General features: G+C 39.2%; 1 protein-coding gene and 1 pseudogene across 1 annotated transcript in view; one reads left to right on the top strand and one right to left on the bottom strand.

The window, feature by feature from the left end:
• Window positions 1–16,933, top strand: part of PRDM5 (PR/SET domain 5) — a gene marked incomplete at its 3' end in the record, with an annotated part of 194,276 nt that overhangs the window by 41,281 nt on the left and 136,062 nt on the right. Inside the window, exon 3 of the mRNA XM_021706015.1 lies at window positions 15,998–16,120. Within this exon, the coding sequence (XP_021561690.1) occupies window positions 15,998–16,120 (123 nt within the window). The remainder of the gene's footprint in view (window positions 1–15,997; window positions 16,121–16,933) is intronic.
• LOC103274789 lies at window positions 4,411–5,264 on the bottom strand (annotated as a pseudogene).

Raw genomic sequence — 16,933 nt, 5'->3', positions numbered from 1 at the left:
AAGAAAATGAGGACCTTAGTCCTACAGATTCAGGTGACTGGAATTCACCAACAACCTAGATGAACTTGGAAGCAGATTCTTCCACAGACCTTCCCCAGAGACCCTTAGCATAGGATGCACCCAAGTCCATCCAGGTCTCTGACTCTGAGGTAAGAAATGATACTGTTTTAAGCTCCTATGTTTGTGGTAATTGTTGTGCAATAATAGAAAACTAATCTAGATTTTGGTACCAGAAGTGGGGCATTTCTATTGTTGCATACAAATTGTCACAAAGGTAGTGGCTTAAAACAGGCCTTTTTGTTATTTTACAATTCTGTTGGTGAGAAGTCTGAGTGGCTTCTTTACTTAAGGTTCTTACAAGGCCAGATATAGGTGTTGGCAGGGCTGGGTTCTTATCTGGAGGCTTTAGGAACCTCAATTTGCTTTGAGGTTCATTTAAGTTGTTGGCTGAATTTGATTCCTTGGGGTTGTAGTACTGAGGTCTTTGCTTCATTGGTAACTTTTGGCCAGGGATTGTTGTCATCCTTAGCTTTGTCAGTGGCTGCTCTCTGGTCACCTACGGACCCCTCAGTCACAACACTGGAGAATCTCATGTCAAACCTTTCTCATGTTTTCTGCCTTTCTGACTTCTCTGCTCACCAGCCAGAGAACAATCTGCTTTTAGACAGCTTGTGTGATTAGGTTAGGTTCCCTAAGGTTGAATTCTCTTTTGAGATATAGTATAACATGGTCATTACTGGCCATAGCCACTTGCCACCCAAAGGCAAACTCGAGAGACAAGAGATGGTGGGAGGAAAGTGATTTTATTCCAAAAGCTGGCAGCTGGGGCAGTGGCAAGGCTCATGCCTCGGACTACTTCAATGTTTGGGCTGCATGCAGGTGTTTAAAGAGATACTAGGTACAGGGAACATGTGGGAGTGACAGTGGGAATAGATCTACGTGACTTGTACTGATGACTGTCTTAGGTTATTGCACTATCTGGTGTCCAGGCTGGCACCTTCTCAGAATTGTAGATTAACCGCAGCCTTGAGATAGTTGGGGGGCAGGAGGAATCCTACTGGTTTGGTTCAAGATTAGTCCCCAGAACTTCTTAGTAAGTACATAATTAGATAAGTGAACACAACTCAAAGGAGTGTCTGATAGGAAAAGGGAGGGGAGGGAAGGAGAAGGAGAGATGAAAAAAACTTTAAAACTTCAGTTTGAATTGAGGTACCCAGTTACATGATCAAAGGAGTGATACCTCCTTATTCTCTCAGGTTCTGTTCATACTTAGAAGGCTTTCATGCATTATGCAAGGTTGAGAGTTGTGTGAGTTGTTTTTAGAATTCTACTTACCAGTTGGCAAGCTAGTTGTAGGGTGACACACACTCATTAACAGCATGAACACACTCTGGATATGGCCCAAGAGGGAGCTGGAGCCTGGGCAGGGGTGACCACGGTTGTGAAGATAATAAGGAGATATATATAATATGGTGTGCTTAGAACTCAGATTGTCTGGATTTGAGCTCTAGCTCCAATAATAGCTATAAAAGCTTTGATGGGTGGTTTATTCATTTCTGTTTGTGCCTCAGTTTTCTTTTCTGTTAAATGTGGTTAATTTGTAGCACCTACCTCATAGGTTTGTTTTGAGGAATAAATTAAATAATACATGTAAAGATGCTTATCAAAGCACCTGGTACATCATAAACAATAACTAGTAGCTGTTATACTATTGTTACACTATTATTATTCGTTCTTTAAAGCAGGACTCTTTTTTCCATGTTTCACTTTTTATAGAATGAACTTGACTATAAAATGCAAAGCATCATATTCAGTAAAAGTAATATGATATTGACCCAAATTGGAGTTTTTTGTCAATGTGGGATGTGAGTCATGTGACCATCTCTCAGATAAACATGTGAGCGCCATTCCCTGCTCCAGGTAGAGGAAGTGAGTGTGTAGATGGCCTGGCCAGGTGTGTGCCAGTGAAGTGTGCAAGAAGTGGGAGGAGGGTAGAGCGATCTGAGCTGGCCTAGGCAGCACACGAAGGACCTCTTTTCTCATGCTAAGGAGTTTGGACTCCTGGCAGGCAATAGGTGGCTTTTAAACTGGCATTGTATGAGGAGGTGGATGAATTGCAAAGTACTCTGGTGGTAGTGTAGTGTGAAGGATGGATTTGAAGGTAGATTTTGAGTCAATGTGGAAAAATATTCAATTATGGCAATGCTGTTGATGTTCAGATAGTGGATCACTGATTGTCATAACATTTGCTAAGTCCAAAAGCTTTTTTTGACATCATTATAAAGAAAAGTTGAGGAAGATCTGGTGGTGGTGAGGGGTGGGTCATGGTTGGAGTGTCTGGATCAGGAAGTGCCGGTGGATTCTCTCAATCAGAAAAAGGCAGAGAATATGAGGCAGCAGGTCCAGGTTTGGGTGAGATTCCAATTCTAGAGTAGTTGGGAATCCATCTATGAGGACAGTCTAAGTGATGCCTACCATTCAGGTTATATCTCAGAGGAGTGGAACTTCTGGCATGTCGAGGACCAAGGAGTGCCAGCTGGCAGGGTCATGGATTGGCCGCCAGCTGGCTGCCAGCAGATACAGTGGTACATAACTGTGACCCTGTCATGAAAATGTCAGGATTGAAGAAAAGGAATCCAATAGGTGAAGTGACTGCATTGGGTATAGCACATGCTAAGTGGTAATTCACTCCTTTGGGAGCTTGGTTGGGAATGGGATATTAGATTGTCCCGTTCTAATATCACAGAACAATCACAGAACAAATCACAGATGCAATTTTAGAATTTTGTGGAACCAGAGTTGGAGCAGGTTTGATATCAAGGCTGATTCAGCAATAGTAAAGACTGAATAATCTCATTGTCCATATTCTTCTCAAAAAGGCCCTGACTTGGTCTCAGAGTGAGGAAACTTGAGCATGTTTAAGTGTCTTGAGTACTGGAGTACATGGGCCTGAGCACACTATCAAGCCCCAGGTCTCTAGGAAGGACTAGCGGTTCTGGAGTATTCTTCCCCTGTAGAGTGCCCACATTCCTTTCTTGAAAAGTTCCTCTGCAGGAGTTCTCATTTCCATCAGCAACCTTGGCCCAGGCATTTCATGCTGGCTGTTAAGAAAATTAGGTCAAGGGAAGAAGTCCCAGATTTCTTTGTCAGAAAACATTCTCTGCTGCAATATTTGTGTCCTAGGTTTGGAAGGCATTCCTTGCCAGATCTTTTGTTACCAGAGCAGTTATTGATGCCAGACACAGCTGGGTCTGTAGCAGGGAGATATTCCTATTCCAGTGATTCTACCTCCTGGCAACACAGGCCTTTTGGCAGAATTCTAGAAAATGACCTATTGTAAGAGAGAAGTGTCCACAACATGGGTGTTGTGATCTCTTCTGAGTTGGTCTTTTTGTTTTTATTAGGTTGATAGAAAGTAAGAGCTTTAGTTAAATTTTGAGCGAGGAAATGAGATCTTTTAGCAACAAGTAGAGATCAACTTCGTGGAGAGACTTGTTTTTCTGAATACTCCTAATTGGAGGGGATCCTGTAAATCCCCCTTACAGATCCTGTTCTGACACTCAGGGCCTTCTGGGAATTCTATATGAGGTCAAATATCAGCTTTCCACTGATTCTTGGCACTTCTAGGCGATAGGGCAGCCGAGAATCCTTGGCCAGCCTATCTGACGACTGGATGTATGGGGAAAGGGTTTGAACAGGATTTTCTACTTTGCTCTCTGCTTGTATATAACATCAAAATTTATTAATTTTTGTGTTTGTATTGTTTTCTGTAGTTAGAGTTAGTGAGTCTGTCCTGGTTTTACCTGTTTGGATTAAAAACTTCTAGAGTATTGGTCTGTCTGATTTTTCTCCTTTGATACTGTACTTTTCAGATATTAAAGGTGAATAAAAGTTCAAGGCTTCTAAATCACTACCTCTCACTTTTGATTATTTTCTTAGCTCTGTTTTTTTTTAAATTCCAAAAGAACATGTTTTAAAGATTTTTTTTTTTTTTAGCATATGAAAATTGCCAAATGGAATGCCAGGCTGAAATAGGTATCGTGAGACTGATTACTCAGGCTCATGATTTTGGAGATATGCAACTTTTTTTATTTTATTTTTTACTTTATACTGAGTTTATTTCACATGTATATTTTTGTCTCACCACAATTTCCATGTCTGACCACTGACCACCACTACTACTATGCCCTATCATAACATTATACTCATACTTAAAGCCAAGCAAAGGGTGAAGTTCCATTTTTAAAAACTAAACATGCATTTTGGATAACACATTCCTGGCAATGGAACCTGGACAACATTTATCCAGCATGATAGAGAAAGTTCTCACTCTGCATTGTAAAAAGAACAGCCGGATATTAACTGTTACAGAAATGAAATAAGATAGAATGCTTTAACAAACTGTTTAAACTATTTTCTTAAAGAGATTTCCTCTATTGAGAGAAATCTTGAATAGCCTCCTGGTCAGTCATTCGGAAAGCAATTCTTCACATAATTGATGAACTTGACTTCCATCTTGGGAAGAGAACCACTTTTTTCTATTCTTGCTTGCATTTTTGCTTTAATGTCTTCTACAGAACTAGGTTCTTTTGGTATTTTAGAAGTCTTCTCCAGTTTTTTGATGGATTCTTCACCTTTTGATATAGGGGTTGATGGTTTTGAATCTTTTCCATTCTGGTTTGATTTTTTTGTATTTTTGACTAGAGTACCTCATACAGATTTCTTCACTGGAGGTTTTTCTTCAGTTTTCTTATCATCAAAATCATCATCATCATCATCATCTTCATCAGCAGTGAGTTTTACTTTTTTCTGTGGAAGTTTGCTCCCACCTCCAGGGGTAAATCGCTTTCCAGATACACTTTTATATATATGAGTTTTACATCCTCATCCTCTTCGTCTTCTGACTCTGCATCTTCTTCCACAACTACTAGGTGCTGTCCATTAACATGCACAGGCTCTGAACCACACTTCAACCATAGACTACGGGCAGTGTTATTTCAAAGCGCCAAGGGAAACTGTTGGCTATACAGACATTTTCAAAGTTGCCAGTGTTACTTTTATTGGGCTGCCTTCATAATTCCTTGCCTTTGCTTCAATACTGTGCAATTTATCCTTTGTACCAGCCCCTAAACTGACCGTTCTTAAAGAAAGCTGGTATTCATTTTCATTATTATCCACCCTAAAGTGATAATCTTTAGTTTACAACCGAAAAGATAGTGCTGGGACCTCAGAGAACTCATGTCTATGTCCATCGAATCTTCCATGATGTGGTGGCGCACTTAGGTGGGAGAGAAGGCAAATGGTGGTAAGTGACTACTGCTCCAGAGAACGGCTGCGTAGGACAGAATCATGCCCAATTTGCAACACTTTCCTTGGCTTGTACCTCACACCACTTTCAAAAACAGATTATACCAAGGATTTATTTTGTAGTTACTCATCATATTTCATTATTATGGATGTTACCTTTTTCTAGAGCCTTATTAGTTCACATCTAGATCCTTATCCTAGGCTATTTAGTTTTTTTACCGGTCAGAAAATTTTCCCTCCATATACAGTCCATCCCTCCTGCTAGGGTTATTGTCTATCCATCCCCATCACCTATTCCCCTTCATCTCTTGCAAATGAATCAAGATATTGGCAGGGTTTTGACTCTCCTCCATGCAGCAGTATGCTATTACTGAGAAGCTGATTCCTGTAGGGCTGGATCCTGATTAGTCTTAGCCATTGACATTTTTGTTAAAGGACGGAATGTCTCACTGATACTGTCACCATTTGTTCCCTGCTGTTCCTCTAATTTTGCTGCAGTAGCCACTACATGTGAATCTTATCATCCTTTACTAACTGCATTTTCCCAGCCAAGTTCACCAGCATCTTTCATTATGCCTCCTTTGTACAAAATGACTGAGCTACACTGCCATTCTTTCATTGGCATAATTTTCTCTATAGTGGAGTCACATCTTTGCATGGCTCAGTTTCTGAAACCAGTTAATGAGGCAGTAATCTCTTATAATTAAATTTACTCCTGATTATTCTTCCTTATTGATCACTAGTTGAAGAAGGGGTTGGTTTGTTTATTGACTGTGAAAAGGAATGCTTTTTCTATTTCAGTTTATTTTTGTCTTTAATTTTTCTCATTTCTTTTTTTTTTGGCTGAGTGGACATAGTTTAATTTATATAAGTTAAATATTTGCATGATAGAACTGTTGATCTTGAAATGACCTTCCCCCCTCTTCTATTGGCAAATTTGTATCCCATTTTCAGCACGTGGAACTAAATTCACCTTTTCCATTAGAGATTTCCAAGAATACTCCAACATTTGAAAATTTTTGAGAAGGACTCATGGGATTTAGCCTATAGTGGTACTCATGGCTAAGATTTATTACAGTGATGTGGTAAGGATGTACAGCCAGATCATAAGGGAAAAAGGTAGAGGTAGAGTCCAGAGAAACCCATGTGTAGGTTTCTTTATGCTCTGTCCCTCCCAGGAAGGTCACACAGAGCACACTCTTTGCCCAGTAATAAAATTGCAACCACATGGGAAGTTTCTATAAAAAGACACCTATTAGAGATTCAGTACCCAAGATTTTTTTTGAAAATTTGTAGGTACCTTCTGCCTAGCTTGTACCAAAATTCCAGACTTCCAAAAGCATAAACCATATTGTTTATTGAGATAAACAGTAGACCGCCCTGATGCCTTAACTGGTTTTTTTTTTCGTTTTTTTTTTGAGTTGGAGTCTCACTCTGTCGCCCAGACTGGAGTGCAGTGGCTGCTCCCGGCCACCGCAGCCTCGACCTGCTGGGCTCAGGCGATCCTTCCGCCTCAGCCTTCCGAGTAGCCAGAATTACAGGCATGAGCTACCATGCCCGGCTGATTTTTTGATTTATTGTAGAGATGAGGTCTCGCTGCCCAGGCGAGTCTCGAACCCGCGGGCTCAGGCAATCCATTCACCTCAGCCTCCCAAAGGTGCGGGGTTACAGGCTGAGCCACCGAGCCCGGCTCCCAGAGGTTTTGATAAGATGTTTCATTTTCATTCTTTCTTTCTTTTTTTTTTTTTTTTTGAGTTGGAGTCTCACTCTGTTGCCCAGACTGGAGTGCAGTGGGTGCTCCTGGCCACCGCAGCCTTGATCTGCTGTGCTCTGGCAATCCTTCCACCTCAGCCTTCCAAGTAGCTGGAACTACAGGCGTGCACTACCACGCCCGGCTAATTTTTTATTTATTGTAGAGATGAGGTCTTGCCTGCCCAGGCGGGTCTCGAACCTGTGGGCTCGGGCAATCCACTCTCCTCAGCCTCCCAAAGGCACGGGATTACAGGCTGAGCCACCGAGCCCGGCTGCCTTAACTACTGACACGGGACACTCTGAGAGGCAGGTTCACACATGCCACAGCCAAGGGCCAGTCTTGCAGGCAGGCCTTTCTGACAGTCCCGGGCCTGCTAGTTTTATTCCTGTGGCACACCTCTCTATTGAAAGCTTTTCATAATATGCTCTTCTCTGCTCTAACATTTACTTTTCACCTTCTCAGGACCTGGCACTGTGTTACTTTACAACCATGTGTATTAAATGCTTTTGAAATGTATAAAACTCATATATATTGTATACCTACTCTATAGTAATCAGTACCTTGCTTTGTGAGATTTTGTTTGGTGTTTTCTGCTTCCTCATTAATGTTGAAGATGTCAACTGAGTTAAAAACAAACAAACAAAAAAAGTGTTCTGAAGTTTTACCAGTACCTTTTTTATAGCGCATTTAAAATAACCATAAAGAAATGTACAGTAAATGTTGTTTACTGACAAAGAATATTATGTTTTCAAATTTTTCAGCACAGAACTATAATTGTTGGATGATTGTGAGAATTACCTTGGTAATTAGGAAGTATTTCGTTGACTTAGGTGCATCCTCATGCTAAGATTATTATTATTTTTCTCTCTGTGGTCTACATGATGATGCTCTTTTTTATCCAATGTTTCTATAAACTCTACACAGAAGTTTGCAAATCCAAAGCATTGTCTTCTAGGAACACCATCAAGACTGTGGTCTCTGAATTTTGGATATTGTCATTGCTTTATACATGACCATCACCTTTTTCAAGTGATTTCTTGTCTGGTGATTAGAATTTTGCTACCAACAATTGCTTATCATTCTTTGGCACATTTTGTATAACATTTTGATATGCCATAGGGAAAATTCTCCAAAAACTGATCCTGAGGCTGGATGTCTGTGTAAATCTGAAACCCTTATTAAAAGATTGGAAAACACTAAGGACTTATAAAACTTTAAGCAGATTTAAAGTTTGTGAATCATTTCTGATTGATCCAATGGATGCTGCCAAACTGTCAAAAGACATGCTAAAAGACATTTATTAATATGTTTTTCTGATTCCTTGGCTAGAAAAACACTTTATACTCATAGAGAAATTACTTGCCTTAGGGTACTGACAAAAAGTAAACAAAAAAAGTTATTAAGTAGCCAGAATAGTTGCTTTAACATTCGTGCAGGAAACCCTACATGTTCTTTACAGAAACACCTGAGACAGTGGGAATAATGAGCAAATGTCAGCTAAATTCACTTTGTTTTTTATTCAATTAAAAAAAAAAAACTTGTCTGCTAAAATGCCACTGAAATATGAATAGCTGAACGTGCCTGTAAAACTGTAGAAAGGGACAGTGGCTGTAGTTAGGACACTTTCATAAATTTACTATGGAAAAGATGTCAGTAGGTCTTTCAGTTTATGTCAGATATTTCTTCTTTTAAAAAATTAGACAAATTTAAAGGTACTTTGAAAGGCAAGACATTAAATCTCTCATAAAATATTTTTGAACTTTTAAAGGAAATAAAGGCTATGGCAGTTTAAAAAAATGCAGACACATTAGATGAGCTTTTAGTTAATAAAATATTTCTTGAAACCATACCAAATTACAGGCTTCCATCTCTGACCTGACCAGTTTCCATGGTTAAACTCAACCTGACCAATTTCCTCAGTTTAACTTGTCTTTGTATCTTTGACAGTATCAAAAGACCTTCCTTAACATGGTTTGCTTGTTTATAAAGGCAACCTCAGTTAAGCATAAGACTTGGCAACCAAAATAGCTTTTATGATTTTTAAGCTGCATCAGTAGAAATAATGCACAAATCATGGGTTATAATAGTCCTTTGTGGGCTGGATTCTTTCCCATGTTAAGACGTTTTGATAAAAGTAGTATGCATGCATTTGAAAACAACTGTGAAGGAACCTAAAATCATATCAGATAAGAAATGACTTGTGTTTGTGGTAGAGAAAATACAAAGAAGGAGGGACTTTTCCCTTCAGAAATTTGAAGGGTTATAAGTGAAAGAGAAATTAAAACTATTTGAGAGGGCAAAGCTGGAGTTAGTATCAGTAGTCACAGGGGAATGAATGCATTTCAGTTTGGCATAAGGAAGAATGTCAGCACAGCTGAAATGACATCTGGGTTTGCTATTACCTTATAATGTTCAAGCAGAGGCTATTTGAATATGTATTTAGATTTGAATAGTAGTGTTAGGATATCTTCATGTTTGTTGCTTGAAAAAGTTGACACGGCAGAAAAATGGTACATATATTCCCAGCTGTGCAGTTGAAAGCAGAATGTTTGTCTTTAAGGTGTCTGTGACCACTGTGTGCCTGGTTTCCTCATTTAACTAATGCCTTATGATTGCAGAATATCCATTGGTATAAAGAACTGCCATGCATCTTATTTTATTTGATACTCTCACAGTTTCTGTGTGGTCATAGACCAGGGATTATTATCCCCATTTACGTGACCAGGGCTCAGATCAGTGAGAGAAAATGACTCAGAGTGATAACGGTCAGAGCCTTGGATAACACCTGGATTTTTGATCCCTAGTTCAGCATTTTAACCAGTCCAGAATGCTTTTCTTCTACTTGAAATATTTAGGGCATTAAATACTTATCACAATAAATAGACTATTTTGTCATTAGTCTTTATGCTAAGTATTAACTTTCTATGTATTATATCCTGGATGTTATTTAGTAAAGAGAGAGGGATCTGTAAAAGCCTATGTTTTCTCTCCATCTGCTTTTCCATAGCAAGGCAGGGGAATTCATGGGTCAGGATTATCAGATGTGATTGACAGGTGAGGGGAGATGGAAGGAGGGGAAGTGGAAGGGAGTTATAAGCAGATGAACTTCAGTGGTGTGTGTGTGTGTATGTGTGTGTGTATTTATAAGCACCAAAGCAAGAAATAAATTTAGACAATCCTTTGAACAATCATCACGGCGGGGGGGAGCTCCTTTTTCTTGGAAACTATAAATCACTACAGTTTCCTAGTGATGGTCCTTGCTGATTTCTGTGTCTCTCTTTAGTTTAAATCTGACAGCAGTGTGCTGTCAGAATTGATTACTCTACTTGAACTCACTTGCTTTTTTGTGTTCCTAAAGATATCCTAAAGTCTGATTAATTAAACATTGAAGGCAAGGCATATGGCCTTACTTCAGTTAAAAACAAGACAAAAATATGATGACGTTTTATACTCTAAAGACATCAATACTCTAAATTTTAGTGCATACAACTGCTTTCTTTGAAAAGCCTTGTTGAAAGACAGAACAGAATCATATTTTCTTTAACAAATAAATAATATAACACCATACTGCAACTTCTCTCATTAAGGACATCATTGCTATATTTTTGGAACTGACTGTATTCCACTACTATTAAATTTTGCCATATGTTAAATAAAATTCTATCATCCGTTACATTTTGCCACTTCTGGGGGGTCAGATCTAGCTGATTGACTTTGCCCTTGGAACCCTGATGGACTGTCCATACTAAGTAAGAAATCCCTCAGGCATTTAAAATGATGGAAGGAAAATAATAGAATAAAAAACACTCTCGACCTTTCTCCTTTGAAAATTAACTATCCCAATAATAAATGAGCTTCTCTGTCTGTAGTTGACCCAGTTTAACAAAGAAATATTTAAGTTTAGGGAAAAAAGATTTGTATTGACTGCCTGTTTTCACTATTTCTTTCATTTGCATGTTAGAGTTTTCGCTTTATTTTTACTTAAAGTTGTGAGGAGGCCGGGCTCGGTGGCTCAGCCTGTGATCCCAGCACTTTGGAAGGCCCGAGGCAAGTGAATTGTCTGAGCCCACGGGTTTGAGACCAGCCTGGGCAACTTGGCAAGACCTCGTCTCTACAATAAATCAAAAATTAGCCAGGCATTGTATTGCACGCCTATAGTTCCGGCTACTTGGAAGGTTGAGAAGGAAGGATTGTTGGAGCCCAGCAGGTCGACACTGGGGTGGCCGTGAGCTTGTGTGTCACTGCACTCCAGCCTGGGTGACAGAGTGAGATTCCAGCTCAAAAAAAAAACCAACAAAACGTTTTGGGGTGTAAGTGAGCATTTGCCACATAAGTAGCTGCATGCTGGTAAAGTTTGGACTTCTAGCTGGCCCTCTCTCCCCCTAGTAGTGGACCAGCTACCCATTGTATTGGTATGTGCCCCCCTTCTCTCCTCTCGTCCTTCTTACCCTAGCAGTGCTCAGCAACTGCCGATCCCACCCTTGTGCTAATGTGACTAACGTTCAGGGACCACTTATGAGTGAGAATATGCAGTATTCAGTTCTTTGTTTCTGCGATAGTTCACTTAGTATGATGGTCTCCAACTGCATCCGAGTTGCTACAAAGGCTATGATTTTGTTCCTTCTTCATAGCTGCATAATATTCCATTGTGTATATGTACCACTTTTTTTCTTTTTTTTTTTTGAGAAAGCAGGATTTATTGAGAGGACAGAATAGCCCCCACAGCGGGAGGGTACCTGATCCCTCATTTTTTTTAATCCAGTTCTCTTTCAGTGGACATCTGGGTTGGTTCCATGATTTTGCTATTGTGAATATTGTGCCAGGAAACGTGTGTGTGTATGTCTTTTGGGGAGAGATGTTTCTATTCCTCTGGGTATATTCCCAGGAGAGGGATTGCTGGATCATATGGAAGTTCTATTTTTAGTTATTTGAGAACTCGCCATGCTGCTTTCCACCGAGGTTGAACTAGCTTACATTCCCACCAACAGCATAGTAGCAACATATTTTCTCTGCAGCCTTGCTAGCACTTGTTTTTTGAGTTATCTCTAATTGAGTTTTTTGGCAGTTTCCTCTGTTCTTTTTTTGATGGGAAGACAAAATCAACTGTGACGTATATTCAGAAATTTTACTCTTTAGTCTGATTAAAGGTCCAATGACCAGCATATTCTTTCTATGGAACATTTGAAAAGTGATGTTATTAGCATTTAGCAGAGGCTAGACCCTGCCAGGTTCCCATGTGAGGATAATTTTCCTTAAGTATAAAGTGACAAGGTTGTAGAGATATGAACGACTGTATTGAGCATGGAGATTTTCATTTCCATATGAGGTTTCTTTCCCTTTCCTACTTTCCTAACTTTTCTGTGTAATTAGTGTAGGAAGCCTGTGCAAATCAAACAGATTTTGGAATATAAATAGTTTTTGCTACAAGATGAGAACGTTGACTTCATTATAGGCCCCAAGTATGCCGACGTTGATCCCAAGTAGCCAATATACCTCATTTTCCATGATAATTTCAAATAAAAGAAGATGGTATTTGAAAGACCAGTTTGGACAGAAAAAAATACATTTTTGCTGCAAAGGTTAGTGAGATGCTAGAACACGGCACAAGAGGAATTTTCAATCTTCTTTATTTTTTAGCCTTTAAGAATGTTCAATTTATTACCTCAGGGTCCGGTATCATATTAAAACAGATAAATGAAGACTTTAATAATAGCTAGCTGTCTGGAGTTGTTTTGATTTGGTTTCTCAAGAAAGAGGAAGGATGGATTTGATTATTTTTGGATGTCTCTTTCAGATGATATGTGGAGAATGCTGTGGTTAGATTAGGGAGATAAATGTCATGTGTGCAGGTGATCTAACAACTTTAGTGATGTGTCAAAACCTGGGACAAAGAAGTGAGGAAAGGACCAGCCACTGGAAGGCTGGAGAAAACAGGTCAGCCACAAAGTGCAAAGACTGTGTAAGAACTTAAAAGTTGTTTGGGAAGGGTGTTTGGAATAAAATAAGCAGTGATTCTGTTAATGAACAAAGAAAGTCATTTCAAAAACGAATATCTGGACAACACATAGTATATTGCTGGCTAAGATAGTGCTGTTATGAGAATAAGTAATAGCAAATTAGTGTTTAAATTTGTATGCATTGAAAGTGATACATTACAGAAGAATTTTAGTATAAAATTAAATTGTCCATTTATTTTAAGATGGAAAATTGTGTGAGAAGGTAATAGCCAGAAAGTGCATATATCTAATAAACTGAAATATTGGTTACTAATACTGACTAACCGAATGCAGCTGGGGGCAAAGGGCTGGGAAAAGCTAAAATTCATAGAGAACAAACAAACATTTGATAAAAACTCAAATGTGTTTACTGTAATAAGTCACAGAGAAACCTTTGTTGTTTCATGTCTTGGAAGAAAAAATTCTAAAATCAGATGCCTCTGATACATATTGTGCTTAACAGAAGGGCGGCAAACTAGTTTGTTTAAGTAGCGCTATCCTCTTAAACTGAGATATGCCCTGGGTAAACCCATTGGTGTTTCCTTAAGTAAAGTTAGTTAGGTTGTATGGATTTCAAAAATAGTTGTAGGTTTTTAATTTCAGTCCTCCTGAGAAAATTTTGCTTTCAGGTTTTAGTGACATTGCAACTTGTGCTTAATTTGGCTATTTGTCAATATAAGCCATTTTGTTATCGTAGCTATGGAGGTAAAAGGAAGGACAGTATGCGTAAATATTTAAAATTATTCATTTACTCTGCCAGAGAAATGTGAACTGGAATTCTCTTTGAGGGAGAGGTGTGGAGTGTGCTTGCTTTCTCTCACAGCAGTGTCGTGGGGTGTTTTGGCATTCCCCAATGGGAAGTGAGGGTTCTGAGTAGAGGAGTAAGCAGGGAGCCGGGGCAGTCTTCAGGGCCCCCCCCCACAAAGCAATCTCCTCAGTGTGCTTGTTGCTTAGTGAGACATATTACAAATTCCCACAGCTTCACACATAAGCATATTAGTATAAATATGAGGCATGTTTATTTAGAAGTTACGATATCAAAAATTAAATTTCTGCTTCACAGTGATGGTCTGGCATTTCATGAGAGAGATTTTTAAAAGATTACTGATGATCTGTGGGCATTTAAGAAAACAGGAATTGTTTGAGAAATATGGTCTTGTATCAGATAGCAGGAACAGTCTAACTATTTTTTTCCTGGGCCATAAATGTTAGAATCTTGAAATATCAGCTTTTGCAGTGCATGTAGTGGATGTTTTCAAGGCAGATTTTTGGGTAAAAATAACCATACATTCCCCAAGTAACCGTATAGATGCTCCCTATTCTACACATCCCACGTGATCTGGCGTCTGCCAGTCTATCTAATCTCGGTTGCCTCTTCTGGTCCAGTCCCAGCACCTCCTTACTATTCTTTGAACACACCTATTTCATGTCCAAACTTCAGCCCTTTCTATCTGCCTTTCACTAACTGTTCCCTCTGCCTGACAACACCCTTTTTCTTAGCCCTCTGCTGGCCTGTTCCTTCTCTTTCTTAAAACTCTTCTTACCTGACCATCTCCTCTGATAGAGCCTTTTTCTTAGTACTCTATTTTCTCCTCCTCTGCTTTAGTTGTCATCATTGCACTTATCTTTACATGAAGTTATATTCTATGTTTACTTTTAAGTGCTCTGAGGTCAGGGGATTTGACTTGTTCTCTGAAGGATTCTTAGTGACTTAAGTCGTTAAGGATCCAGCCATTATTTATTGAATGAATAAATGATTGAATGTATCATGAAAATACATACTTTATAGGATTGGTTGTCTTTTATTTTATAAAATAAAACTTTGGAAATCTGGAATTTGTTTCTCACCACTCAAAGGCTGCAAAGGTAAATTTGTAGCCTGTATTTTTGTACTTGGTGTTGGAGATCTGTATTGCTAATCACTCATTCCCTCTCTTCTTTTCCTTGATTCTAAATGAATATAAACATGAAATGAGAGTTGAATGGAGATGGGCATATACGTTTTGTAAAACTGGGCAAGTGCCCAGTAACTGATAATGCAGGAGTTTTGGAGAAGCTAGATTCTGAATGTCCAGTGGGCTACTGCTTCTTTTTTTTTTTTTTTTTTTTTGAGTTGGAGTCTCACTCTGTCACCCAGGCTGGAGTGCGGTGGCATGCTCCTGGCCACCGCAACCTTGACCTGCTGGGCTCTGGCAATCCTTCCGGCTCAGCCTTCCAAGTAGCTGGAACTACAGGTGCTCTACCATGCCCAGCTACTGCTTCTTTGACAGTCACACACCTCCCTCCAATTGAATGTCAAGTGGGTCTGCCCAGTAAGGGCTGATGGGCTGAGACAAAACCACTGATAGTCTACTGTCCTTCTCAGCAGTCCAAGAGCAGGCCATAAAAGGACAGAATGAGACTTGTTTCATTTATCCATTGGTAAAGACTGTGACATTGTATTCCATTGGATGCTGAATTCCCACTGGTTAGATTAACAACTTCTTTTGTGGAGATGATTCAGTAAGCAGGTAGAGAGAGAAATTGGAGCGATTGCTCCAGTTCCACCTTCCTCAATTGGAACACAAACAGTAATATGCTCTTCTGTGGAGAAACGGGGAAGCATTTGAGAATACGATTATTCTGTAAACAGTCTGCCTGCCACACATATATTAAAACATACCTACAAAGAGAAATAATTTTGACCAGAAAACAGCTACTAACAGAGGATGTTTCTGAGAGTTGGTTGCAGTTGTGAGTCATCCAGAGGTTTGCCAAATGAAATTGCCAGCTCTATTTGTACATGTATTTAAGTGAAGAATGCATTTCAATTCAGTGCCTGTTTAACACTTGTAATAGAAAAGATATATACTTATGAAGAAAATATCATGTCCTATCCTTGATACGTTTAGTATGGCTAATACTGACTTCTTTGAAAACTCAGGAGCCTTTTCTGTTTCAGGTTCGTGGAAGTAAGGGAGAAGTTCTATACATTTTAGATGCTACCAACCCGCGACACTCCAACTGGCTTCGCTTTGTTCATGAGGCACCATCTCAGGAGCAGAAGAACTTGGCTGCCATTCAGGTAGGCCTCTTGCTGTTTGTGCTATGTACTGTGAGGGGGAATGAATTAATATATCACTGTGCTACCTGTTTTATTTGCCAATAATCTGCTTCAAATAATGTTAACTATCTCATGAAAGCAGAGACATCTCATCTTGTCAGCATATGCAGGATGAGGCAAGCCTAGTTGTAAACTGACACTTAACATTATGGAAATTCTTAAGATAATGCATTATATGGTCTCATGTTGTGTCCTTGGTAAATCTTGTTTTCAAGTACTTTTTTTTTTGGTTTACTGAAAGTTTATTGATAATGTTTTTTGTTTGATAGTTTATTTGGTTCATAGCACTACACTCTGTGTTATTGTTTGGGAAAAACTTCATGGAGAAGGTTTATGTGCGTGTAACCATAACTAGACTTTGAGCTTCTTGGAGGTGGTATATTAGGGTTCTCTAAGAGATAGAACCAATAACATATATACTGTATGTTATAATATAATATAATTATTATAAGGAATTGGCCCACATTATTCTGGGGGCTAGTAAGTCCAAAATCTGCATAACTGATGTCCCAGTTTAAGTCCAAAGGCCAACAGCTGCTATAGAACCAAGAAGAGCTGATGTCCCATTTGGAAGCCCATTAGCCTAGAAGAGGTGATGTTATGGTTCTACGGCTTTCAGGCAGAAGAATTCTCTCTTACTGGGGAGAATAGGTCAGTCTTTTGCTTTATTCAGGATTTCAACAGGATTGGATGAGACCCACTTATATTATGAAGCTAGTATACTTCATTCAGGTTGCTTAATTTAAATGTTAATCTCATCCTAAAACACCCTCA

This window comes from Carlito syrichta, unplaced genomic scaffold, assembly GCF_000164805.1.
Source record: "Carlito syrichta isolate Samal-C Ts95f unplaced genomic scaffold, Tarsius_syrichta-2.0.1 Scaffold314879, whole genome shotgun sequence".
In the NCBI taxonomy this organism is placed as follows: Eukaryota; Metazoa; Chordata; class Mammalia; order Primates; family Tarsiidae; genus Carlito; species Carlito syrichta.
Note: the sequence above shows the minus strand (reverse complement) of the source record. Positions and strands in the feature narration are given on the sequence as shown.